The sequence below is a fragment of the Microtus pennsylvanicus genome, chromosome 5 (genome assembly GCF_037038515.1).
Source record: "Microtus pennsylvanicus isolate mMicPen1 chromosome 5, mMicPen1.hap1, whole genome shotgun sequence".
Lineage (NCBI taxonomy): Eukaryota > Metazoa > Chordata > Mammalia > Rodentia > Cricetidae > Microtus > Microtus pennsylvanicus.
In genome coordinates, this window is record NC_134583.1 from 107948547 (window position 1) to 107976489 (window position 27943).

Sequence of the window (27943 nt, forward strand, 5' to 3'; positions counted from 1 at the left end):
AGCATCTGTGATGACAAGGCTACCCTTTAGAGCTGATCCTATTATAGGAACAGGATTGGTTCTCTAAAGGAATAGGTACTTCTTCAGATTACCTAGTAGAATAAAGTCAACTACACCTTAATCAGGGCTAGTTAATTATCCATACTTCTTGCACACTTGCCCTAATTATATCTTTATTTAAACCTAAAGCTAATTTCAATATACTAAATATGAACATAGGGTCACTGGATCCTATTATTTGTTCATTTCCCAAATGTGCTGACTCACTCTTTCCTATTTGTTTTTACTATCACACACCTCATTAACAGGCACATTGGTCCAGGTGCTCCAGTGATGTGGGATGTCCTTTTATATGCAGTGCTTTTATTTACTAATGAATAAAGCAGTTTGGGTCAATGGCTTAGAGAGTAAAGCCAGGCTGAAAATCTGAACAGAGATATATAGAGAGAGTATATGAAGTTTAAGAGATGCCATGTAACTGTGAAAGGAGAACCTTACTGGTAGTCCACAGATTCACATTGATGCACAGATTAATAGAAATCAGTTAATTTAAGATGTAAGAGCTAGTTAGATATATGCCTGAGTCATTGGCCAAGCAGTGTTGTAATTAATATAGTTTCTGTGTGATTATTTGGCTCTGGGTAGCTGGGAAACAAATGAGCAGTCTCTGTTTACATAATGGAGTCACAAAGACCTGAAAATAGCTTAAGAGAAAAAGAGGACTTCTAGGTGCACAGAAATGAGAGCCAAGTACAACTTCTTGAGAGCCATAGTTTTTGCAGACAGGCTCTGTTTGCTGGCAGCGAGCAGAGGCATGGCTCCTTTAAGAGCCTTAGCATTAGCAACATTCACATTAGCAACAAAACTGCATGGCTTCTTTAAGAGCCAGCTTCCTGGTTTGTACTAGCAGCATGAACTCTTGCTCTTTTGGGAGGTTCTGCACTTAAATGAGGGTCTACGAGCAGCAGGCTACAAATTGATAAATGGCGACAATAGACTGGTTGAGTCCCTAAACCTGGGGTGGTGAGCATGGCTACAGAGGAGGTGAACGTACCTCCCACATGTTGGAGGGGGTGGAGCCAACAGGTAAGGCTGTGGAGTTGGTTCTAGTCATGCCTGCTTAGTAATAATAATAAAAAAAGGTGTTCCAGGTCAGAAATGTTTACAGATACAGATATGCAATAAAGACAGATTCAGACGTAAAAGACCTCTAAATGACACACAGCATATTTAAAAATGTACATAGGCTTGGGAAACAAAAAAAAAAGAGTAAAGAGAGAGTAAAAGTAATATAAAAGATTACAGACAAAAATTCAAGGAGTAAAGATAATTGAATATTAAAAAGTAATAGAGTAAAAAAAGAAGCCACATAAAAATGGAAAATACACAGAGAGTCTGGGTTATGTATATTATTGTGCTTGCTTTGCAGAGAGACATTTGATTCTGGAGGCTGCTAAGGAAAAACCAACATATATATTTTCAAGGTATCTTGACTTCAAATTTTGAGTTTAAGGATCTGTTACTTTGGAAAAGAGGTTCTACTTTTGTTTCCACAGAAGATGAGAACCTGTGGATTCCTTCCAGGCTAATGTGGTTTGATGGAACAAGACCCTCCCAAAAGATCTCTTTGAACCCTAAAAATACTTTACCCAACAAACAGCAGGAAGCAGTTTGGAGAAAACTACACCCAAATTCCCAAAATTATTGTTTATAAATGTTTGTTTTCATTTAAAGGGGGTTGATTATAACTGTTTAATGGTCAGTTTCTTAAAAAAAATGGGGGGCTGAAATATGATATAGAGATAAATATTTTGATTGGTATGGATCTTGGTTTATTGATGCAAATTTAAGGTCAATTGTTATAAGTATATTTCTATTCTTGTTTAAGGTATTATGTTTATACATCTCATTTAAAATGTAATACATAATTAAAAATACAGCTAGTCATTTAAAATAATCAAACTTGTCATGTTAGGTTTTCTAGATATACAAAGATATATTTGTTTGATAGATAATCTTCAACACTTCAAAGACCTCTAGAATATGGCATTTAAGATGTTCTAAGAACTTACTTTTCTCAACAGTCAGACATGTCTGCTTCTAGTAGCACCAATTAGTTCAGAGAGGCTGATGGCACTGAAGAAACTCATTATGGAATTTGTCTTCAATATAACAAGGCTAACCATTTGGGCAAGAAACTGCACTTGCCTGGACTGCTTGATGGTACACTGTATGAACTGGACATGGAGGACCCATAGAAAAGTGACTGTTTAACTTTCCAAAGGAAAGAATGGTCCTTCAGGGTTCCTGATGTAGGAGGTCCTTCTGTATTTGTGTTGCTTTCATTGGTTAATAATCTGCTTTGGGCCAGGTGATAGGGCAGAATTTAGGTAGGTGGGAAGACAGAACTGAATTCTGGGAGGAAGAAAACAGAGTCAGAGAGAACCACCATACAGCTGCCAGAGTCAGACATGCTGAGTCTTTCCCATTAAGCCACGACCTTGTGGTGATAGATTATTGGAAATGGGTTAAATCAAGATGTGAGAGTTAGCCAATAAGAGGCTAGAGATAATGGGGTAGGCAGTGATTTAAATGAGTACAGTTTCTGTGTGATTATTTCAGGGGTTAAGCTAGCAGGGGTGGCTGGGACGAAGAGCAGGCCCTCGCTCTATCAACAGGTTCCTGCTTCATGAAACAGTCTGCCAGACATTCTGCAGAACACAGAAGAAAGTAATGGACAAACTACCAATAGAGTTAACACAGTCTTTCAAATTTCCTACTTCATGGAAAAGTCTGCGAGATACTATGGGCCTATAGGCTGAAGATGGATGCCCCAATGTTACAGAAAAACTTTGGGTGACTATCCAGGCAGCAGGATGTCTCTGTCAATTCTAGAGTTACAGAAGTTGCTTATAATGTACTTCCTGTTTACTTAGGTAATATTATATCCTTCTGGGGTCTTTGACAGATTTGAAGACTAGATAGTTATAATTAGGGTTTTTCTTACTTAAGATAAAAGATAAATTAGATATATAACTTTAGATTCACAAAAATTATGTAACTGTAATTCTTGCTTGACACCTGTTTTGTTATATGTAATTTTACTATGGTAAAGTTAAAACTTCCATTTTAATTAGACAGAAAAGAAGATTATGTGGAATGTCCTTCTGTACATGTGTTGCTTTTATTGGCCAGGAGACATAGCTGTTTTGGCCAAAGACTTGGCAAAGTAAAGCCAGTCAGAAAATCTGAATAGAGATATATAGAGAGAGTAGGTGGAATTTAAGTGACGCCATGTAGCTGCAAAAGGAGAAAGACACTGTTACCTTACTGGTAGGCCACAGACTCATGGTGATACACAGATTAATAGAAATTGGTTAATTTAAGATCCAAGAATTTGCTAGAAATATGCCTAAGCTATGGGCCAAACAGTGTTGTAATTAATATAGTTTCTGCATGATTATTGGATCCGGGCAGTCAGAAAATGAACAAGCAACCTCCATTTACACTCCAACCTTGCCTCTATTGTTGCGGGAGGTCCTTCTGCTCCTTCAGCCAATAGCTGCTGAGATACCAGCCCATTGGGGCGTGGTCTCTCTCTTTAAAAAAGTGGCCACTTCCCTCTCCTCTCTCTCTTGTTTCCTGCTTCGCTTCTGGTGACTAGACTCCCTTCCTGATTGCGCAGAGGGCTGTTGTCTGGGATGGTGATCTGTAAGTTTTTCCCCCCTTTAAATAAATACCATCCTATTAATCATAATTCCAAGCTGGTGTGGGATTGTTTGTGATTTACACCTTCATCACTCTATAATATGTATGTATGTAGATAAGCATGCATTTCTTGAACATATTTTAAGCCTCTTAACCCCAGAACCCCTATAGAAGGTACGATTAAGTGATGACAATGCTTGCTGATTTGGGGAGAAAAGGGTATGTACATGGCTCTCTCCAAAGAAAATATAAGACAGGGTTAGAGTATTACAGCTGCAAAGGTACCTGGGAAATTTGAAGGAGGGGGAAAATCTTTGTGAGTCTTATATCCAATGGTTTAAGATCATTATCAATGTCCGCAATATCTGTGGGTAACTAGGATCCAGGATTAGAATAAGGATTAAAATTCTGTCTTTTGTCATGGTTCTAAAGTTAAAATAACCTGATCTGGCTAAGATACATTCTCTGTCCTATAAGTTTAATTCTGTTAGACCTAGGAGGATTAGAAGATCTCTTAGAAACAGACATGAAATGACTACTGTGAAGAACAAGCTATGAAAAACTCAAATAAAACTTCCAAAGCAGAAAGACAAAGAGGACAGAAGGGCAAAGTCCATCCACATCTAGCCACAATTATACAAATATCTACTGGTTCAAGCAGTATTTTTGTTGTTGTTGTTGTTTTGAGACAGGGTTTCTCTGTAGCTTTGGATCCTGTCCTAGAACTAGCTCTTGTAGACCAGGTTGGCCTCGAACTCACAGAGATCCGCCTGCTTCTGCCTACCGAGTGCTGGGATTAAAGGCGTGCACCACGACCGCCCAGCCCATACAGTATTTTTATAAAGACAAGATGGGTATTTTAAAATTTTCACTCTAATCGACTTATACTAAAAAGTTAAAACAAGAGAATTAACTATATTTAACACTAATACCTTTATTTCAGTATCCATCAATATACACCAGGGTCAAAAAACAAAAGCTAAAAGCATTCAACAGCATTATAATACAGTTTGCAAACTCAGGAAACATTAAATTTTCAAACATTACAGGGATGTTAGAACAATGGGAAAGTATTAAAGTACTATTATTATCAGTTATGGACAGTTGCATCCCTGTCCCACAAGGACAACCTCAGGGAACTTCAAACCAAAAATTCTTCTAGTCGGCCAGGAGAGAAGGAGAATAGAAAGGAAAAAGGAAAAACAATGAAAAAGAAGAAAAAAAAAATCCTTCCAAACAGGGCCAGCAGGAAAATATAACAAGCGTTTCTAACAAATCTAACACTAGCCAACTATGTGAAATAAAACAGTGTTGACAAAAAGAAAATGAGAATTCTCACCTTTTCTGCTCAGTGCAAGCAAAAGGAAGGTATCACCTGCCTTGAACACCCCAGAGGAAAGCACTTGAGGAACAGAAAAATATGCCTGCCAGAAGGAGCCACACAGAAGTGCTCAGCGGTTTCTAAAGAATGGTCCAGGCATACAAGAGACTATTTTTTTTTCCTGTAGGATGAGAAAATGAAAGGGGTGTGTGTGTGTGTTTGTGTGTGTGTGTGTATGTGTGTGCGCACGCAAGCGCGCACTTGCACATACACGCTGTTTATGTCTGTTGATGCTGACCTTCTTCTTCTGATAGTAGTCTCCAGTTAAGTGGGTAGTCTCCAGTTAAGTGGGATAGATGTGACAGAATTCTGTTGTGTCCTACAGCTTGGCCTTCAATTTGCTCTGTACTATAGATTGGCCTTTAACCAACTTAACCATCCAAGTGCTGGGAATACAGACATATCTTTTGTTTTTGTTACACACACACACACACACACACAAGTTCCATTTAACAAAAAGATCCTATGAACTCCATAAAGTAAAGTCAAAGATGTTCCTTACTTTGTTGAAATACTAGTAGCATGAAGAATGGGAAGTGTGTAGGGGCTGTGTGTGTGTGTGTGTGTCTGTGTGTGCGCGCGCGCAAGAGAGAGAGAGAGAGAGAGAGAGAGAGAGAGAGAGAGAGAGAGAGAGAGAAATCATATATTGCATATCCAAATGAAGCAGCTTAACATAATGCTAAACACAAAAAATTCAAGACATAGCAAAGTAGTAAGGGTAAGCTATGTTTAAACCCCATGAAAGTACATATAAAATAATGAATTAAAAGAGATAAAGCGCCCTTTGAGGGATGGATGGTACATGCAAAAAGAGGGAGGCTAAGTTCTGCTACATTTATTTCAGCAACAAGCTCACTGAGTTATTGGATACTTTTCTCTATTATGTACACTCTTTATAAACTTTAGTAAGCATTGGGCAATATACAAGTTTAATAAAAGAAAAAAACTGTCTCTGAAAACAAAAAATAAAGGAAAGAAGAGAGGAAGAAAGCAAAGACAAGGGCAGAAGGTTAGACATATATACTACAGGCCTGCCACTATCTCAAGAGGGTACGTTCTGGAACTAGGAACCTCTGGCACATTCTCTACTCACTCAAACAGCCATTTTTCCATGGGTAGGACTGAAACTTAACCAGAGAGTTGACTTACTCAGCAATTGATTAATAGTAACAGATTAGAGTCAGCTTTCTAAAGGCAGAAATACAGACCAAGGTCTCAATAACCTTTGGAGAAAGCCCTGCTTCTCTGAACAGTGTTAAATTGTGAAGTTGGTAACGGTGTCAGTAATCCCAGTGGCTTTCAAGGCACTATTTGTGGATGTTCCTTTTTAGTAGCAGTGAAAAAAAAAAAAAGGTAAGAGGGGTAGGGAGGGAGAGAGGAAGGAAGGAATAAATTACAAAGAAAGATAAACATAACTAGTATATTGAAATACGCAAGTTCTTGCCACTATTTGGGGAAAAAAAATGACATGCCAGTGCGCTTACAAACCACACACAGAACTGTTCATTGGCATGGATAACATTACTTTGTCAGTATCTTTCCAAAACAAGCCAAATTCCCTAAGCATGAATAAGACCTGTACTAAGCATCTGGTGATTAATTCTTCTGCACTTCTTTAAATGGGATGAGTCAGATCTCCAGACCTTTAAGATAATTTTATTTTCATTAAATAGTATTTAACAGCCAACTACTGCCAAGGCAATTTCTAAAGCACCACAAAGGCAAATTCTGTGCCTATAAAGTATATTATTCTTTCCACTATTAAGTACAACTCTCAAGCTATGTAAAAAAATGCCATCGGTTTGGAAGTTCTACTAAGCAGTGGGAAGAAAAGAGGAGAAAACAGGTGGACAGGTCAGAAAAGTCACCTCCCTTTAAGAGATAGGAGGAGCTCCTAGTAGAGGAATATGGTCTGAACATATGTCCCATTAGCTCTGCAGTTCAACAAAGAAAGGACCTGGTACACCCGGGACCTGGGAAATATCCAAGAAATGTTTGCCGAGTTGACCTAGAAGGGTACTATGCCCATCTCCATCCTCCAGGAAGCAAGAAAGTAAATTCCTCATGGTGTTGAAGTAAGTTCTGTTAGACGACATAAGGAACACCACCTCTCTGGATGCCATGAGTCCTTACCTGCTGCTGGACTGGCACTTGCTGTACCACCTGGGTAGGCACCGCTGCTTGGCTAGCCACAGATGTCTGTAGAGTCACTGTCGAACCTGTGTCTGAACCCGTCTCTGAAGTCTGCATGATGGTCTCTGGAATATACAAAAACAGTTTATAATGTTGCCCTTGCATTATAAGCTTCATTGCAGCATTCTTAATATCAAAAACTGAGGCTTCCAAACATGTAATACCACTCAGTCCAACACTGTCATATTAACTCATGCATGTTTTAGTCATTTTGATCAGTTTTTAACTAAACAATAATAAAATAATAATACTTTTATAAAAGTCTTTATTAGTACCTCTTGACCTGAGACTAAAGAGGCAGAACTTCACTAAAAGCTATTGTCTTTTGATCCCAATTGTTAAAAGTATCTCAATTCTTTAATGAACTATGAATTTAAATATTAAAGCTACTCAATCTGAAATAGATGCTCATGTAATGTACTATACTTTCTAGACACTTTCTGAAGCTATCGGGTGACAATAAAGAAGCATAATATAGACTAAATCATTTCTAAATTATAAAGTAATTATTCAAATGTTTTATATATACTAATATACTCTGAATTCAGCCACAGGATCACATTTTATAATTTTCTTAGGCTTCTATGGTTTGATGTCTTCTTTTGCCACTTACAGATTCAATAAAAAATAAATGTGAACGTTCTGATATGTGAATAAAGGTAGGATACACTATTTAATTCGTAGCCTATGAAAAGTAATAATTGCAGTTTAAACCAGTAAAGAACACCATGAGCATTTATGTTCCTTAAGAAAATTAAATTCTCAACTATTCAGCTCTTTGGAGGAGAAAATTAATTCTAATCAAAATCTTTGTCACGGTGTGATCAATCTAATTCCTTTTTCCACAACAGGTTTAGAAATAGACCTGATAAAATAACAAATCCGTTCTTATTTTATAAATGCAAAATGCCCAAAGATGTTAAGAAACATATCAACGTGGCAAGAAAAAAAGCTGTGGCTGTGCTTTTTGTTTTAATGTCAGTGATGTTCTCTAGAGTTTCATAGTGGCTATTCTGTAGGTGATGTGTGACTTTCTTATCGCTTTCTTGGTCAAAGTCCTAAAGCTACCCCAATCTCTTTAGATACAAAAGTCTGGAAGTGATAGCTGCCACCAACTGTTCAAGACATGTAAAGGGCTCTTCCGAGTGTTTTTCATAAATACATTTACTCAAGAACATATTAATCCATGAAACAATCTGACTTTCACATTTAATTGAGTTATACTGAGGAAGGAAAAGGTGGTGAAAGGTTAAGACTGAGGCTACAGCATCATTTGCACAGATAGGCTCACATTCAGCTCCTGGACTTTCTGGATACATGGGAGGCTAACCTGTAGAAAACTGGTGTGATTTTTTTTTTTTCAAAAGAAGCTGAAAAATCAAGATTTTCATGTACAAAAATACAAACTGTGGGCCTATTAAATATCAAGTGTGTTAGATAAATGTGCATTTGGACTAGCATTATAACCATGGAGATGCCTAAGATAAATGAGGAAGGCATCATTCACTACACAAAATTCTTGCTTGATTAGGGTGATGGAAGACACTAATGCTCCACATTTTGGGAGCCAAAGCCAGGTTACAGTGCAGTGAAAGAGTGCTTAATTATCTCTAGGGTAGATCCCAGCATTGGCCATTCCCTTCAAAATTGTCCTTTCTTTAAAGAATAGATAAATTAGGAACCGTATCTTTTCCTTTTATTTTTTTTTCTTCCATGACAAATAGGGAGAAAAACAGCAATCCAAAAATGAAAGCAAAACCTCTCAGGTCCTCTGATTTATTAAGTATACAGAGTATTGATTACATTTTGTGCTACAACAAAGGAGCTAAATATGTATGCAAGGCTTGCTTCTCTACAAGGAACAAGGAATGGACCAGATATTAGATAGCACCTGCTACGAAGGTTTTCAGTCCCATAAGCTCCAGGGTGAGCAGTAGACCTTTGTTTGATGAACACATACAGAAACCACATGTAGCCAACTAGTGCTTCTCCTTTACTCTGCTCCATCAGTAGAATATGGGTTCCCACAGTCAAGTCTTTTGCACTAATACTCCCTCTTGTTTACCACAGAGCTAGTGGGAAGCTTTGCCAGGACTAGCTTATGTGCCAATATTTTGCACTAATGATTAAAACTATGATATTCTTATTTTATAGGAGAGTAGTTTGTGGCTTGGGATGTCAAATCACTCATCACTTACACACACATAGAAAAAAGAAAAGAAAGATTTGATGTCAGAAGAAAGTTTGTGCTCTTAACTTCACAGGATACATTGGGAGCTGAGTTTAATAATACGTAGTGTCCAGGTAAATATAATGAGACTAACAGAGTGATAACATTCTAGAATGAAGAAACAATAAAGGAAGCAAAAATATGTCAGCTATTCAACAACAGTAAACTAAATATGTACTGAGAAATGATTGCTTTTAAATTTAAAGCTAAAGACTAGGAGAGAACTTTCTATTCGGACTCCAGCTGTCTATTCAAAATCAAAACTGGCACAAAGAGCTCAATCTAGTGTACCCAACTATTAATCAAACCCAAGAGAACTTTCTGCTAATTCTAATTTCTGTTCATTTGATTAGTTTTTTTTAAAAAAATTATTAGATTTTTTATGTGTGAGTGTTTTGCATGTATGTCTATCTGTTACCAAATATATGTCTGGTTCTCAAGGAGGTCCAAAGAGGGTTTTGGATCCACTGGAACTGGATTTATGGATGGTTGTGGTCACCATATGGAGGCTGGGAACATCCTCTATAAGAACAGCCAATGTTCTTAAACCTTGAGCATCTCCCAAGACCATCTGACAGTTTCATTCCTCTCTATTCCCACTACCTCCATCAGCCCTGAAGAAGGGACTCTCAAGCAGCCTCCTGACTTCCATAAACTGCCTTGAATGGCGATGACTACAAATTGGTCTCTCATTTACTAAGTCTTTTCCTTATGCTAGAAACCAGTCTACTTAAACTGTGTTAAATACAACTGGCAGTTTAATTTCCAAAGGAAGACAACGATGTGGATGTTACCCTTATCAAACAAGTGTGGAAACAGACCTGGAGGGATTTTAAAAATTGCTAAAAGCATGCAGCCAGAAAGAGGAAGAATCTGAATTCACTCTAATTCTGTGTGGCTTGAAAACCCATGCTTACAACCACTGGGTGTAGTGTGTTGTAGACTCATGACAGTATAGTTTCCAAACAAAAAGCTGGACACTGGGCATCAGAACAGTAATTTGGGGTTCTAATGTATGTTTTCTTAATGTACATTTCCAACAGTCATGGAGATAGATCCATTCCACCACTATCCCTAAGGCATAAAATTATTTCCTTTACTGAAGCAATACTAATTCTCAACTAATAAATGTTTGTCCAGAGCCACTTTACACTCACTGACTCTAAAGACCTAATCTTAATGCAGAACAGTAACCATATAAAGCATGTTGAAAGAGTATAATCATCTGCACAAAGTTTGTTAGACACACTGACATACTGAAAGTATTCTGGGGAATCCCCAACATTTGTGCACAGTGAAGCTCATCCCAGGAGGGCAGTGTCCAGAACCTGCTACCTTAGGGAGCTGAACAACAGTTGAGTGCTTATAAGGCATTCTCATTCACCAGCCCAAGTTTCTGAGACTTTGTTTATGTCTGGGGATAATTTGGTTAGTTTTGTCCCTTTGGTGCCTGTTAAGTGATATTTGTTTATCAATCACAAGAGCAGTCACATTAATCTATTTTGATAAGCTAAATAACCCCCTGCAGTTTGCCTCTGATGCAGCCCACATGTAAATGACTTGTATATTCTTACAGGAGAGACATGCACAATTTCCGTCTAGTCATCCTTGCCTAATGTGACTGTCAGGTGTGTGGTGAGCAACAGATGCTTGTTTGACAAAGGCCTTTTCATTCTGGTAATTAGGCAGTTGGACACACCCGCCTGCTAAGGGCTCTGCTTTGTACAGCCAGCTCTGGATGAGTCATGAGAAGCTAAGGCTAAATAGGCCACATTTTGAAAGAAGGTTAATTAGCCCCGAGGAGGAGGATAAGAATATTGCAAAACCCAGCTGCTGAATGCAACAAATTAGCATTTTTTTTCAAGCTGATGGGCAAACCTAGGCAAATCAAGTGTGTTTGGAACAAACATGCCTTATTGCAAGTTTCAAAGCATTCAAATGTCCTTTGGGGAACTTCCTGAAAATTGTTTAATGCACTCAAATTCACAGTTGGATTCTTTTTAGCACATACAATGTACATGCCAAATTAATCGGTTTAATAATCTGACCTTGTCAATCACTTGTCCAGCAGAACTTTATAAGCTTATACCAAGCTGGATTCACCTGATGCTTACTGGGATCTTCCATGAAATACTTTCTCTTCCATAAAGAAAAGCCTCATGTCTCGTTCCACTAAACTGACTTTCAGTTTTCTATATGAAGATTGTGATAAAGATCTATAGTTTTCAAATTGCTTTTCCTTTTACCTTACCATAGGAAGACCAAAATGCTAAATCCACTTTTGGCTTAAACCAACTTAACCAAAATTATTATAATAGTTACTTTATGGTAAAATAAGTTATATCTAAATACAGCTATACTCAACACAAATTATAAGAATTTTAGAAGCCTAATTCAACATAAGATCAAGAATGCTATTTGATAATTTTAAATTACTATTTTTAAACTAGAGAACAAGTAGTTTGACAGTAGTATATTTTTACAAGAAGACAGAACCAAAATCATTCTAAAGATTCTGAAACATAAAACTCTTTATTACTAATACTCAAATTCAGTTAAACCTCCATTAACTAAAATTATGGGTATAATGGGGCTAGAGAGATTGCTCAGTGGTATAGCATATTTAGTGCTCTATTAGAGGGCTGGTTCCCAGCACCCACATTGGTCAGTTCACAACTCCCTTTAATTGCAGCTCCAAGGGATATGTCACCACCTTTTTTTGGCCTACACACACACACACACACACACACACACACACAGAGAGAGAGAGAGAGAGAGAGAGAGAGAGAGAGAGAGAGAGAGAGAGAGAGAGAGATACACAGAGAGACAGAGAGAGACTGACTTAAATAAAACTTAAAATTTTAAAAACATAAATTTAGAGAATTAAAGTGAGCATTACTTTTAGAGAAAAATATTGTTAACATTTACATTCCTGAACAGAAAACTCTGAAGTTGATTATTAAAAGATTATTTAAAAACAAATATGGCTATTAATTTTCAAAAAGGCACAATACAAAGTAATGCATTAAATAATCACATAATTTTTAAAACCTTAACAAAACATATTTAGATGATTATTTTACCTGCACAGATAAAACAAAAGACTTGATTTTTCACTTTTCTATGCAAGAAGAAAGCAAATGGAGGAACTATTACTGCAGTCATAGCCCACATTTTCTCTCTTAAAAATAAAACCAAAAAAACAAAGCAAAAGAAAGTATCTCTAAGGAAAGTTTATACACTGCAAAATGCAACCTTATCACATTAACAGATAACGTAATTGAGGGATATAAGAAGAAAATTCATGACTTTCTCTATGATGAGAAACCTCTTTTAGGTTTGATGGTGTTAATTCTTAGGCATGTGTATAGTAAATCTTTTATGCTAAATTCATCCTTAGAAAAGGTGAGGAACGACAGTAGTGGATGTAGACTGTCCTGTAGTCATCCTTCTGTGATAATCAATGACAGGGATTAATGCTGGAGATGATTAATCAGCACACAGGTTGCCTGGGTAACTTTTATCACTTTTCAACAAAGACTTTCATTTATCTAATTCTCCCTATGACTCAGAATAGATTTCAAAACATGGTTTCTTCAAAAATAAAATACAAAAAAAAAAACCCTGTTAACAGTTTTTATCTTGAAGAACTAATTACTTAAAAATTAAAATAAAACCACCCATGAACACTGAAACCAAAGTGATAAAATGATGTGAAACCTGTTTCACCATTTGTTTTGCTCCTGGTTATCAAGAGAAGCCGTCACCAGGCAGAGGTGGCTTTGCAGCTTTTTCTCTCACTTGTGTTCATGAATTAATAGTCAGTTCAGTCTTGTATAGATGACAGAGGCCAAATAACAACCACAAAACAGTGTCCAGCTAACAGGAGGGGGCAGAGAAGGGAGGCAAGCCAGAAAGCAAACGAACTCCCTAAGGATACCAACTCTATTCTTGTCTCTGGAAACAGAACTGCATAATATACAAAGATTCCTACAAAAGTTTATGAGCCAGAGTAATATAGTTCCCCACTGATAAACCCAATCATAAGAATAACCTGAATCTATCAAATTAATAATTCCTCTTAGAAATCAAAAGAAAATGAACACTGATTATTTTATCATAAACTTTTTATCACTATTCATGCAGATACTAGGACAAGTTACTATGTTTGTCAATTATGGCATAGGTGATTTGTATATGTTTAATTCTAATTTTGCCCATGAAATACATATTCCTAGTTATAGCACAGGGAAATTAAGTCTAAAGAGATTAAATAAGCTTAATTATTTAATAATTAGTAGCAAAGAACTATTAATAAAAAAATTTCAAGTCCAAGGCTGCCTCAATTTGATAATAATGGCCAGTCAAAATTTGGGCACTAAAAGAACAAATTACAGTTTTGAGCACATAAACATATCAAAATAATTGAATATGTATTATGCTTCATGGAATCGTCAATACAATGTTTTATAGTTATATTTTTTTTTAATTAGGAAAGTGTATTATAGCTGTCTCGGAGACCCTAAAATAATATAGGCTGTTGTCATTGCTCTAGGCTGTCCACCCAGAACTTGAATATAACTCTATTGCTGAAGATACTATATATTTTGGTCACAGGATTTGGCAGGACCAAGGAGTTAGTGAACAGGAAGTTCACCCTGTTAGGCCAGATTTCATAGTCCTGAAAGGTACTATGCTGGCTATTCTAAGGGAAAAATCATTAGCGCTCTACCTAGCTGTAAACCCCATGAGTCACAACAATGAACAGTATAGAAAGATGTGCCCAAGGGGGCAAAAGTGGCAAGAATGTTATGGAGTTGAACAACACTTTCTGACTGAATGTAAGGCCCACTCTACAGAGGAAAAAAAAATACATGCCTGGTACTGTAAGTCTGGCCCACATGTTTGTGGCCTGAGAGGGTTCTCTGCTAAAATTCTGTTAATGAACACAGTATCAACCTGCCATTTTAATTCCTATCTTTATACCTTTAGGTCAATGCAGCTCTCAGACCTCACCATACATGCTTCTTTGTGCAAGGATAACAGTCAATCCAAAAGCTCACAACTGGTCAACAGTGTCTTTGGAACACTCAGCTGTAACTGTGACTATCACACTACTTCCAAAGGATGCGGAGTAGAAGGGAGATACCCAGAGAAAAAGTGTCCTCTCCACATGACAGAAATGTTATACTCATGTACTCATGACTGTATGCAGAGGACCTGTGTAAGATCAAGCCAGTCAACATTCCAACATGGGGGTGGCCTTTATATTTCCTTCCATGCAGCTAAGGAGCTACTGAGAGCTGAAGGCTGCTGAGGGAAGGAACACAGCTTTATGTGCATGTGTGATTCCAAGCAGGTGGATGAAGTTCCAGCATGTGGGCTGTATAAATACACTGAGTGGTTAATTTTTAAAAAGAAAGAAAAAATAAAAGGACATGAAGTTAGGAGGGGTAGGCAGCAGGTCTTAGAAAATTTGGAGTTTGGAAGACAGCAAATACAATCCAAATATACTATGGATGCATAAAATTCTCAAAAACTACACAGATTTTTAATATATAATATATATATATAATCTTTAAAATTTTGTTTAAAAAATACTCATCTGCATGTTTTGGGAGCATCTTGGGTACTATACTACATAACTGCTGAACTCGTATTAATCAGTGACAGGAAATAAACTCAGTAGCTCAACTATCAAAAAAAACCCTCTAATATCCCAGTAATAGATTATGACAAAGGTATATGAGACAACACAGATACACTACCATAAGCCTAAAAATCAGTTTCTCAATTAGTAGGCAATTATTATGTAAATTTTTCAGATACACATCACTTACTTAAGGAAACGTTCTTGCCACATATATTATACATGATCATAGGTGGGGACAATGCTATCATTGTAACTTCCAAGAGACCAACAATCTAAACCCAAAGTTTGAGAAATTAAGGCAAGAAAATCAGGTGTTCACGGCTACAGAATGAGTTCTAGGTCACCTAGTCTATAGGAGACACATGTATCCAAACAAAAAGGAACATAGATCCTGGAAACCTACCTCAGCACGGACCAATGAACCTCTCCAGTATGGAACAATGAACTCTCCTCAGAATAGACAATGAACCCAACTAAACATGGAACAATGCAAATTAGTCTTTCATAATTTCTGTAACCCAACACAGCTTTTCATATCAGGAAAATACTTATTAATTTAGTGATTCTGAAAAGTTCTGCTTCTGGTCAAGAGTTCTGCCTGTCTTTTTACTGCTAAGGAATTCAAATCTCTCAAACACTTCTTAAGAATACATGGTCTTAATAGAATATGTTTTAAAAATATTGCCAGATGCCAGGAATAGTAGTGCTTGCCTGTAATCTAAGGACCTGACCAAGGCAGGAGAATCTCAAATTCAGGCCAGTTTGGACTACATACTATATTATATAGCAGTCTGAAACGACATCTGAAAACATAATATCTGAAGAGACTTTCTAGAGTCACTCTTGGTAGTTGCATAGTCATTGTCATTTTGTGCTGAAGGAAGGAAATCTATATTAATATATACTTTCAAATACAAAATAACCCCTTTTATGATACTGTCCAAACCTAATGTCCAATCAAGAATTAAAGCATGAAGTTAATTTCTGATCCCATTAATAGCAACTGATAAGAGCAGAGATACCTCTAACAAAGGTTTGGATTGTAATACTGGAAGATACACAATGAAGTACTTAGTTCCACCAAGAAAGTGGTTTCTGGTTTGTTTTTGTAGTTCTGGGGGTCAATTACACCCAGGTCTTCATGTATACAAGGCTAACATCTCCAGCGCTCAACCATCTCATTTCAAAACTGGCATTGGTGTCACGTGTGCATTCTTCCTACAAACTCCACACACAATAAGGACCCATCCTATCTCATGTTTTGGGGAGATGACGAAAAATATGCTTGCCAAGTAGGGCTTCTCTATGTTAGGATGGCAACAAAGGAAAAGCAGACATTGTTTTAAAAGGCACAGACTAAAAGAATCACTGGAGAATTATGCCTACAATACTATCCCCAAACAGCAAGACTGTGGTTGCCTTTTATAGCGACTATAAAACAAGAACAGGAATTCTTACTTTTCTTCACACCCAATGACAATTTTCCTCTTAAATATTCTTGCCCACACAAGAATTTTCCCCATCTTTTTTTCCTTTTATAAAGAGAATAGACTCTTTTGCAGTTCCTAATTATTCTAATGACAGGTTCAAAGAAATCAACACCATCCAAAAAAGGAAAAGAATACTGTATAATAACATTGCTAATAATGGGAACAATATATCCCATTTTAAGTGTACAATATCTTAAAGAACTGAATTCTCATCACTGACATTTTTGGCAAAAAAGTGAATATGAGTGGGTGGAGTGGGTGGATCCCCCCAAAAAAACCCTCCCTTTTTCACACACATACACACACACACACACACACACACTAAAACATTTGCTGCAAAACATAATGCTAGTAATCAAACAAAACGTTTACACCATCTTTCATTACAGAAATGCACTTGGAATACAATGAAGTATTTAGCCAACTTCAAAATATCATTTAGATATTAACATCTAAATAGATATTTAAATATAGATAGACATGATGTCTTTATATAAATAAGTAAAAATTATAATAATTGCAATTATCCTGTCTTCATGAAGTTAACATTTTGAGGACTGGCAGTACACTCTCTATATGGCTGACCTTACAAAAATGATCTTAGTCTAAAGCATTTTCTTGACTTCAAAACAATAATTTCTTTTAAAACTCCCTTTTAAATAGTACTACAACAAGATTGATTTCTTATGTAATTTTATAAACGTTTAATATCTGAAACAAAAATAAGTGGATGTTTAAGATCAACTCAATTCTTTATGATTGACAGAAGTTGATGTTAGACAACATTTTAACAATGAAAATCCACACACACACACAAAAAAGAAAATCCACACAAATGAGTTTCATCTCTCTCCCTCTTCTCCTCACTAAACTTTGCTAGTCTTTTGTGGGGAGTACAGTTAATGGGATAGAATTCTTCATCCTTTATAAATACATTAATGGTTAAATATTCTTAATCCAGTAATTCTTTTCCTAACAAATTCCTAACAAATTTGTTCACAAGAGTAACCTAAAGTCATTATCTACATTTATGTACATTCTACTGGATACTTGAGTATTTGGTTTTTATTTATTCTCAGAGAACTCTTGTTTCCAAAGATGTTAAAAGAAACATCTCATTCCACAAATTATATGGCTATTCTTACTTTCATTCTGGATAAATAACAACCTCTTATCTCTCAAAAAATTCTTTCATGATATTCTGTATTTCTGCTTTTATTCCAACCTGCCTGCCCAGTCTTCCCTCCCTCAAAGATTTAGTTTCTTCCCCTTTTAACACACACACACACAGAGAGAGAGAGAGAGAGAGAGAGAGAGAGAGAGAGAGAGAGAGAGAGAGAGAGAGAGAGAGAGAGAGAGAGATTGAGTTTGGGATATATGTTCTACATTTCCAACACTGAGTTTTAAAGGATTCAGCTATTTATAGCAACTGTAAGCAATTAACTTCCTTATAATTAAGCATAGTCGATAATTCTACTGAGTTGTTGTTCTGAATTTTCAACTACCTGTTGAATTATTTTTACCAGCATATCATCATTACAAGTCTAAATTTTAAAATTTAATCATCAAAGCGACGCTTAAATTTTTATCATGCTAATTAAATTCCTGCTAATAACTGCTCTTACAAGATGTGGAAGTTAGTCTGTTCTCAGTGAGTTCAAGATCAATTGATCCCTTCAGACAAGAGTAACTACCTTGATATTTAGTAACTTTGGTATCTCTATTTCTCAAAGAACATTATAAATAAGAGACAGACTTCTTTTCTCATACACCCCAAGTTTAAAGAATTACCCACTTCAATGATTTAGCTCTAATAAGCCCTCAAATCTCTCCTTAGGCTCCATCCAACCCCACAGGTGACTGGAGTTCTACTCTCGGGATAAACTGCAAGCTTCATATCAAGACTTCAGAGGCTCTTTAGAATGCAGCTCCAGTTTGCATGTACTGAGTTTACACCATCTAAGTATTTGGGGTTCCCTCAGTGCTACAACAGTTTACTCTGCTTCAAATATTGTTTTCCTCCTCACTTCTCTTATCTTCAACTTTTAGGGTGAGAATAAATTCCACTTCCTTAATGCTCCCGAACAACTATCACTTCCCCCTTCCTCTTTACAAGTCTGGGCCTGTGGTCCCCCAGTGTTCATGAGAAATGTGTCATTATTCCACATGGAAATCACCATATTGTGGACATTATTCATCTTGGCATGGACAGAATAAACGGTATGAGCACATGGAGTATGATTACCTCATCACCTACAAATACACAACAATGTCTAATACACACAGGATGTTTAATATGTTGAATACAAATATGTATCTCCAAAGATTGTGATTTTAAGACCCTATTGAAATACTTCTATGCTTTCTCAGAAATATCTAATACTCAAAATTTTGTAAAAGAATAATTGTCCATAAGAGCCATCTGCAATAGTGACATTCATGAAGAATGTACTTTTATGTTCATAGCAGCTTTGCTTGTCATAGCCAGAACCTGGAAACAACCTAAATACCCCTTGACTAAAGAATGGATAAGAAAAATGTGGTACATTTACACAGTGGAGTACTACACAGCAGAAAAAAATAATGAAATCTTGAAATTTGTGGGCAAATGGATAGTTATAGAAAACATCATATTGAGTGAGGTAACCCATACCCAGAAAGACAAATATCATATGTACTCACTCATAAGTGGTTTTAGACATAAAGCAAAGAAAACCAACCTACAAATCACAATCCCAGAGAATCCAGACAACAAAGAGCACCCTAAGAGAAACATGGATCTAATCTACATAAGAAGTAGAATTAGAGAAGATCCCCTTGAGTAAATTGGGAGCATGGTGACCATGGAAGAGGGTTGAAGAAGAGGGGAGAGGAAGGGAAGGGAGCAGAGAAAAATGTAGAGCACAATAAAATCAATAAAAAAGAATGTACTTTTATTTCTAATATGAATTTAATTTCAATTGTTAAATTATTATTCAATTGTATAAATCATTATAACTACCTTTTAAGTTTCAAAAGATTTTGTATCTAATTTTTAAAATAAAGAAACAAGGATTAACTCAATGAGCAAATCAAAGCTTTCGCTACTGCTCTGAACCTTCTAGCACACCATTTCCAGCTTTAGAAAGTACAAACGCTTCCCTAAACTGCAGTTTCAGACCCAGGACTCTACCCAAGTCATCGCAGAACTGCTGGCCCGACCCTTACAGAACTTAAATATTCACAGAGGAAACACAAAGATTAAGTAGTTAGCCTAATAGTAATTGTCTGACTTCATCGGTAGTTAATCATTTGAAATTTATTTGAGCTTAGTAATACTCCGCTGATATTATCCTAAGTTTTCTAGGTAAGTACTGAAACTTTCTACAGGAAAAGGTATTCCAGGAAGATTCTAAGTACTAATCAGTGAACAATTTATCTACAGAATTTATGGACAAAGAATCTTAAAATAAATAAATGACAGCTAGAAAAGGAATTATTAAAGTATATTATTTTCATTTTTCTGGAAATCCTGTGGGGAATATACAATTATTATTCCACTTTTTCTATGGATGAAAAAAGTACATAGTATTTAAATAATCCTACCAGGACCAAGGTTGTGTAACTAGGAAAGAAAAGAATGAGAATGTAATGCAATATAGGATTCCCTATGGTTTGAAAGACAAGTTATCTTGCTTTCTTAATTATCCATCCATATGTCGTACTAGGTTCAACATATGACATCAGAAATGTTCGACAGATGAACAGTTCTGTTGCTGCATTACAGTAATTGCACATGCTATGAATTTTTAACCCAGTTAATAATCTTCCACAACATATCACCCTCTTAAACAGTCTTCCTTCCTAGTTCAGCAGCTCACAGGCCTAACAAGGTGGTTGTCTATTCTTTTCTATGTCTCAGCTAAAACTAATAAAAAATGACTAAATCCAGGGCTGGAGAAAGGAGCTTGGTAGTAAGGCACCTGTCTAGTAGGGCAAGGCCATGGTCTTGAACTCCAGCATTACCCCCTACCCAACACACACACACACACACACACACAGAGAGAGAGAGAGAGAGAGAGAGAGAGAGAGAGAGAGAGAGAGAGAGGCGCACACAGGCTTTAATTGTGTGGCTGCTATAATCCTCTGATGGGGCAGTAACCATTGGAATTTGAATCAGGGCTTGCGGGACATCTTTTTTTCCTGAAATCTCAGCATCGAGCTCTCAATTGCCCACTTCAATTCTTCTAAAGGAAGGAGACTGACCTGCAGTTTCATAAATGCCAAAGCAAAGGAGAGTCTCAGTTAGTGGTCTTCAGCATAGGCGCCAAAGTCTGTAGCTCCTCTTTTCTTCAGGAACAAACTGCCTGCCAGCAAGTGCCAGAGAAATATACTTATGTCTACAACCTAATTGCATTGCAATTAAAGGTAATAATTGAGAAGCCGTAGGATATAGATCAATAATAAATAGATAAAAACAAAGAATGAATAAAATAGCCTTTAGCATATCTAGCTGCACTGCAATGCCACAGTGAGGTACTCTAATCCAATTTTGTCTTGCTCCTGTTGAGCACAAGCCCATCTTTTCTTGTCATATACCAAAAACTCTTGCACAGCTAACTGTATTGATTCGGCTGTCCAAATGCTCACATAGAACATATTCACAGTAGTGGTATGTCATGGGAAGTGTAAAAAGGAATTTTTTGGCTCTCATCCAGGTCTTTTTAACTTCTTTGGTTTAGCAAACAGTCCATGGTAGTTATATCTGATACATACACCTATCAACACACAAATACAGAGACACAGACACAGAACTTAAATATGGTTTGAATTCTAGTTACAGGATGTGGCTGAGGTAAAAAAACAAACAAACAAAGAAAACAAAAAAAAACAAACAAAAAACTCTTTTATTCCAAAGACAGGAAGGGTCTCCTATTACAGCCTGGTTCTATGCCACACATCCAGCCTGCTCCCATGTCAGGCAGAGATGATAATGAAGAAACAAGAAGGCTAGGTTTACAATGCCAAACGTCAATTCACTTTGTTAAATGACAAATTTACCAGTTAACTCAAAACTTTAAAAAAACTTTAAATCATGTGTAACATTGTCAGTTATCTGTGCTAAATTACCAGCTTTAATGATCTTTGGAATAGTTATTTGGTGTTTTAAATTACTAAGTCCAAGGTTTATCATGAATGTACTGCAATCTTGCTTTATGTCTATCCAGACTGTATCTGAGAAATATGTTATTCTTTGGTACAGTAACTTCTGGGAATGAGGATGCTTATTTTATATCAAATTATAAACAAACTTCTTGAATACTTATGAGTTTATAAGTGACAGTAAGAGTGCCTTAATTCTTTAAAAACATCTTTTTTTCAACTTAATTCTTTATGAGCCTCAATTCATTTCTTTTTTACTTAGTTCAGTTGGTCATAACTTCTGTTTTAAGTGACTAAAAAGCATTAAAATTACTATATTCAGTTATCAAATATGCATAATAAATTTAGCATATAGCTGAGTAGAACTGATAAATAATTCTAATATAAAATATCTGAGGTGAAATGGTTATGTAAAGAAACATTAAAAGCAAATTGAAACTTAATACTTGCCACTAAAAATTCCAGTCTTTTGCAACTATTCTATACAGAGTGGTTTGTGATAAATTTTAAACAGACTTAATATAAACACATTTCACGAAGTTAATAATTTGTCATTAGGAAAATTGATGCATAATGCTAGTTGGTACATTAAACAAAATGAATAGTGAGTGAATTCATGCTTCAGTAAATTTATTTCAGGAGAAACATTCACTGGTAAATGAATCACTCAATAGATGTACTTTGGGCTAGGAGAACAATTATCAGATAACTGACCTCTTTACCAATAGCAACATTTAAAGTTAAGAAGTACTCAGGCTCCCAATTCAGAGTCTGAGACCAATATTCAAAATTGTCTCATTAGTTAGTATTAGAGTTGGCATTACAACTCAGGACTTCAGTTCCCAGTTTTGTTTTGTTTAAAAAAAAAAAAAGCTTTAAGAGAGCATAGCTTAGAAACAGCAAGAAGACTGTCACAAAGAACAGGGAATGCTGCCAGGAGCTCCAAGCGCTTATTGCACAGTGAAAGAAACACTCATATCACACGGAGAATAGAATCCCACGATCAGAGGCTCGCCTAGAAGTTTCCATGTCTTTCTTACATAAATGAATCAAGCACCTTTTTAGGGCATTTAACAAAAACTCAAGTAAAGCAAACTATGCAAATGTGTGATGATGCCAACTAAATGCTTATACGCTGTATATACTCTGAAGGTTTTTGTTTGCTATGTTGTGTTAGCCCAGGTACTTGGTGATCTGAGTTCATGATTCCGGAATGTAGCCTACAGTACACATTGTGTTTTTATTGCAATAAAGAAACCCAAAAGACTAATTTCTAGTTCACCAGGAAGCAAAAATCAACACATCAGTAATTGCAATCAAAATAAACAAGGAACAGATTCTGAATTTTCTCTTGAAGCGAGTAAGTGTAATTTCAGGGTGTGAGAAGGAAACCTTTTAAATGAAATGGTTTGTGTAACAGCTTTTACAAGGTGTACTTTTCACTGTCAAGCTGCATGAAATGCTCGCAAGGATAATCGGTTTAGTGTGGCAATTTACAGGTTCCCCACAGCACGCACTAGATGTCCTTATTTTGAAGTTGCTTCTAGGTTTTTATTATGTTTAGATTTATATTTCTTCTATTATAAATAAAGCATATTTTATTAAAGTTAGATGTCCTATGTGGAAAAAATGTGCTCAATTAAAAAACCAATTCCAACCTGAAAGATAAAGGAAACACATTTACATTACTAAGCAAAGAAAAGTATAAATTTCCTTTCTGAAAGTTCAGCTGGAGAATGGCTAAAGAAAACGTGGCACATTTACACATTAGAGTACTACTCAGCTGTAAAAAAAAATGGCATTTTGAAATTTACATGCAAATGGATGGAACTACAAAAACCACAAGTGAAGTAATCCAGATCCAAAAAAGATGAACGTGGTATGTACTCACTCATAAGTGGACACTAACTGAAAAACAAAGGATGCTGGACCTATAGTTCATGATTCTAGAGAACCTAAGTAACAAGGTGAACCCTAAGAAAAACATACATAGATCCACCTGACAAAATTGGAAGCATGGGGGTTGGGGAGCAGGTAGGGCAGAAGGAAAAGACGACTGGAGAAGGGGACAGGGAGGAGAACTTGAGGGAATGAGATAGTTGAGATGGAGGAAGGACGGAGATGAGAGCAAGGAATGAGATAGTTTGATTGAGGGAGTCATTATGGGTTTAGCAAAAAACCTGGCGCTAGACAAATTCCTAGGAATCCACAAGGATGACCCCAATTAAGACATTTAAGGAGAGGGTGCCCTACCTGGCCTTGCCCTGTAGTCAGACTGATGAATATCTAAATATCACCATAGAACCTTCATCCATCAACTGATGGAAACAGAGGCAGAGAGTCACAGCAGAGCACTGGGCTGAGCTCCCAAAGTCAAGTTGAAGAGTGGGAGGAGTCAGAATATGAGCAAAGAGGTCAAGACCATGATGGGGACACCCACTAGATTTATATTTTTAAATAATTTAAAATTTCTACTGTGTGAGAGTAATGTCTGACCTAATATAGATAAAAGTATTGACAGATTTTAAAGCAACATTGAAACAAATACCTTATAAAATTTTTGATGTACATGTAGTATTTATTATGAAGATATTGTCAACTATTCTCTTGTTACACACCAACAATAATCTAATTTATGTATCTAAAATCTCATGTCAGATATAATATTTATGGCATGGTTACATGTGGTCATTTTTTTTATATCTAGATTTATAAAACTGTTTCCTAAACACAACTGAATAGCTAATTATGAAAAACATATTTTCTTTCACTGTAAAATTTATTTAGCATGGAATAATAAATTTTGTTACACTTAACAAGAGTTTTCTTATTTGTGAGAATAACTAGTCTTTCCTCCTCTTTTTCTTTACTCCATCAATTTCTCTACTGCCCATGCCAAATAAAAGGACTCCATATAAATAACAGTAGTGACAAGATAGCACCTCCAAATTGTTCCCTGTAGATAATCTGTCACTAATGCAGATTAATTATACCGTTTATTTTATTCTTCAAACATTTTTGGCGTATCCTGACAACTAATTTTCACATTAACTATAGGAACCCAGTCATAATCTGAACACTGTAGATATTAAAGATCCAGGGAAAGCTCAAAATAATGTGAACATGTGTAATGTCCCTCCCTACTTGGGAGGAGAAGGAAGGGCGACCAGGAGGACAAGCTCATCGTCAACTTTATAATCCAGCCTGGGTTATATGAGAATTTATCTCAGAAACACATAACTAAATTTAACTTAAACAGGCAAACTATAATGTTATATATGCAAACATGCTACATTAACAAAATGTTTGGTTCTGTAAATAACACTATCATCATGATATCAAATCCACGGTGTTTTATAGTCTTGGCTTGTAGAGTCAGCACTAGGGCAGAACTGCACTATAGCAAGACCCCTAAAGGTCAAAATTTGTCTTGTGTTACTAGACTTGAATTTGTTCAGAGAAACACAGGATCAGAGAGCAGGGCTAAACATGTACTTCAGGCAATGGTCCTGAGTCATGGTTTATACCCGGATTAATTTGGACCTCCACAATGAAAGCTCTACTGTATCATGTTACGAGTAATGCTATGAGTTGCAAAATTTGTTCTCAACATGACCCCAAGATGATTCTATTTTTGTTTCCAAGTTCATAAACAGTAATTAATAGGAGAAAGATAAAAGAAGCAAAAGTTTCTAACTAATAAGAAAAATTTATTCACTAGATTGTTTTCTTCTTGAGAGTGCTCGAAAGTATTTTTAGAAAGTAAACATTGTTAGTAAAAAGTTAATGAAGAATAGGATGGGGGAGACTGGCATTTCTGAAGCTGCTGCTCTAAATCCAGCCAACTGGGGAAGCCTGTGGAGCTGTCGGGCAGCTTCAGTAGATACAATGGTATCTGCAGAAACCACACAACCGCATCAAAACCCAAACAAAAGAAATTAAGAGGCATTATATACTTTAATTGTACCAGCCTCTTCATAAAAGTATGCACATAGATTTATATAGATAAGGAATTTTATGGTCATCTGAAAGTTCAGGAAAAAACACAAATCTCTGAATTGGCACAGAAAATTCTACAGATAAATTCATTTTTTCTTCGAAATTGGGTATTAATCATTCATACAAATGTTGGAGGATCTGTTTATTTAACGTAAGTGGAACAAAGACTAGGTAAGTAAAGAATAATGTAATTTAGAAATAAGATTCTAGTGTGTTTTACACTTATGAGTCTAAAAATCCCATGATAAATGAATAAAAGTTTCCCTAGTTTAAGAGTAAGAAAGTAAAATCTATAAACCAAAACAACAAAGGAAAGGCAAACAAACCAAAACCTTTACTTCTGTAAAATGCATATATTTACTGAAACATCAATTTTTTTCAGGTATAATAACACTTTTTCTTATCTAATTTATCAAAATACTAAGTTTCTTTCTAAGAAAACATTATAAAAATTCTTGTTAAAGCACAATTGTGCACATATCAAGCAAAAGTCTTTAAAAGCACACCCAATTCATCTAAAGAGTCATATTATAAAATTTTATTAAAACTCAGCAATTATAAATGATGTGGCTTATGTTCTCTTCCAAGAATATTTAATAAACTTATTTTATAAATATAAGTTTAAAATTTGGAGGATATTATAGCTAATAATTTGTCTGTATAGCTCAAAAGTGAACATATTTAATTAGCTCAAAAGTGAACATATTTAATTTACTTTTAAATACCCTCCCCTCCGTATTTAGATTATGCTTTGTTTTGATTAAACTTACAAAAGAAGAAGAAAGGGGGAGGAGGAGGACGGGGAGGAGGGGGAGGGAGGGGGAGAAGAGGAAGAGGGGGAGAGGAGGAAGAGTCTAGTCCTAGGCCTTGGGGGTGGAGGGTAGGCTGTCTGAAGTTCAAGGTCATACTCAGTTAGAGTGCTCAGCTAGTAGAGTGTTCCAGGAAAGACTGGGCTAAGGCAACCCTGTTTACAATCAACATCTAAACAAAACAAACAAACAAACAGAAACTAGCATTTATTGAGCACCTACCATGTAGCTGCCAGAAAAATTAACACATTATTTGTTTTACAGTCTTATACAATGTACGTTGTTCTCCACTGGGAATGCTGAGTTCTCTGTTCCCAAGACACACTTGGGAATAAGTAAAACTATAAAACTATGCTCTTAGCACACTCATCTGTTTACACATTTTCTTGCTTTTGAATTTCAATGTTAATGAGAAAAAAATTGCTTCATATTTGAAATTTGCAACAAGAATGAGGACACTCTTAAGAGTAAAATTGTGTTATTGCAAAGAACCAGTGGAAAATTGGTAAAAATACTTTTTTTTTAATGTACTTTCCATTAGTTATGCCAACCTGAATGGCCCAATGCAGATTTGCTATCTTACTGAAAGAGATAGTCTCATTATCTACCACTAACATTTCATAGGCATTTATGATTCTAATCTGTTTAGGATAAAATTAAAAAATTTACATTAACTCCAAATTAAAATTAACTCCCTTAATATAAGTCACTGCTGAGAGATTCAAGTAATGCTCCCTAGCCCTGAAAAGCATTGCCGTCCTCGGCTGCCTCTTTTGGCTTCACTACAGAAGACCCCCCCCACCTTGCTCTTGTGTCCTACACATACAGTGCCCCTGAAATAATATTTTGAAGTTTAACTTTCACTAGTAAATTGTGAAGACTTTTAGATCCATTGTCCAAGGTCCTTTTCATTTACCCAAACTCCAGGTCCATTAATGTGAACTGCTTCCTTTTGAATGCAATACATGAGACCCAAGATGACCTTCCTTCTCACAGTATCATACGCTGGTAGTAATCCTCACATTCTCTTTCTGTAGATGATAAAAGCAGTGGCATTCCTGAATATTTCTACCACTTATAGTATGTAAAGTTTCCTTAACGTCTGCCACTAGACTCACTGTGGCTTATTTGCTACCTGTATCTCCCCAACTCTTGAACATATTTGGATTATCAAATTCACTCACAGGAATCTCATCTACATTAATGATCTTGGCTAACGTGAGAAAGCTGTCTCAAAGTGGAAAGGAATGATCAAAGTTGGAAGAATTAAAAGAAAAACGAGAGTATAGACTTGTGAGTCAGCCAGTAATTTCTAGAATCTTTACATGACAAATCACT

At 36.1% G+C, this 27943-nt stretch overlaps 1 protein-coding gene across 7 annotated transcripts in view; it reads right to left on the reverse strand.

The window, feature by feature from the left end:
• Rfx3 (regulatory factor X3) overlaps positions 1-27943 on the reverse strand; it is a 248446-nt gene that overhangs the window by 130789 nt on the left and 89714 nt on the right. For all 7 annotated transcript variants that reach the window (XM_075973779.1, XM_075973777.1, XM_075973775.1 and 4 more), the window contains one exon: positions 7223-7347. In XM_075973779.1, the coding sequence (XP_075829894.1) occupies positions 7223-7339 (117 nt within the window). In that variant the 5' untranslated portion in view covers positions 7340-7347. The remainder of the gene's footprint in view (positions 1-7222; positions 7348-27943) is intronic.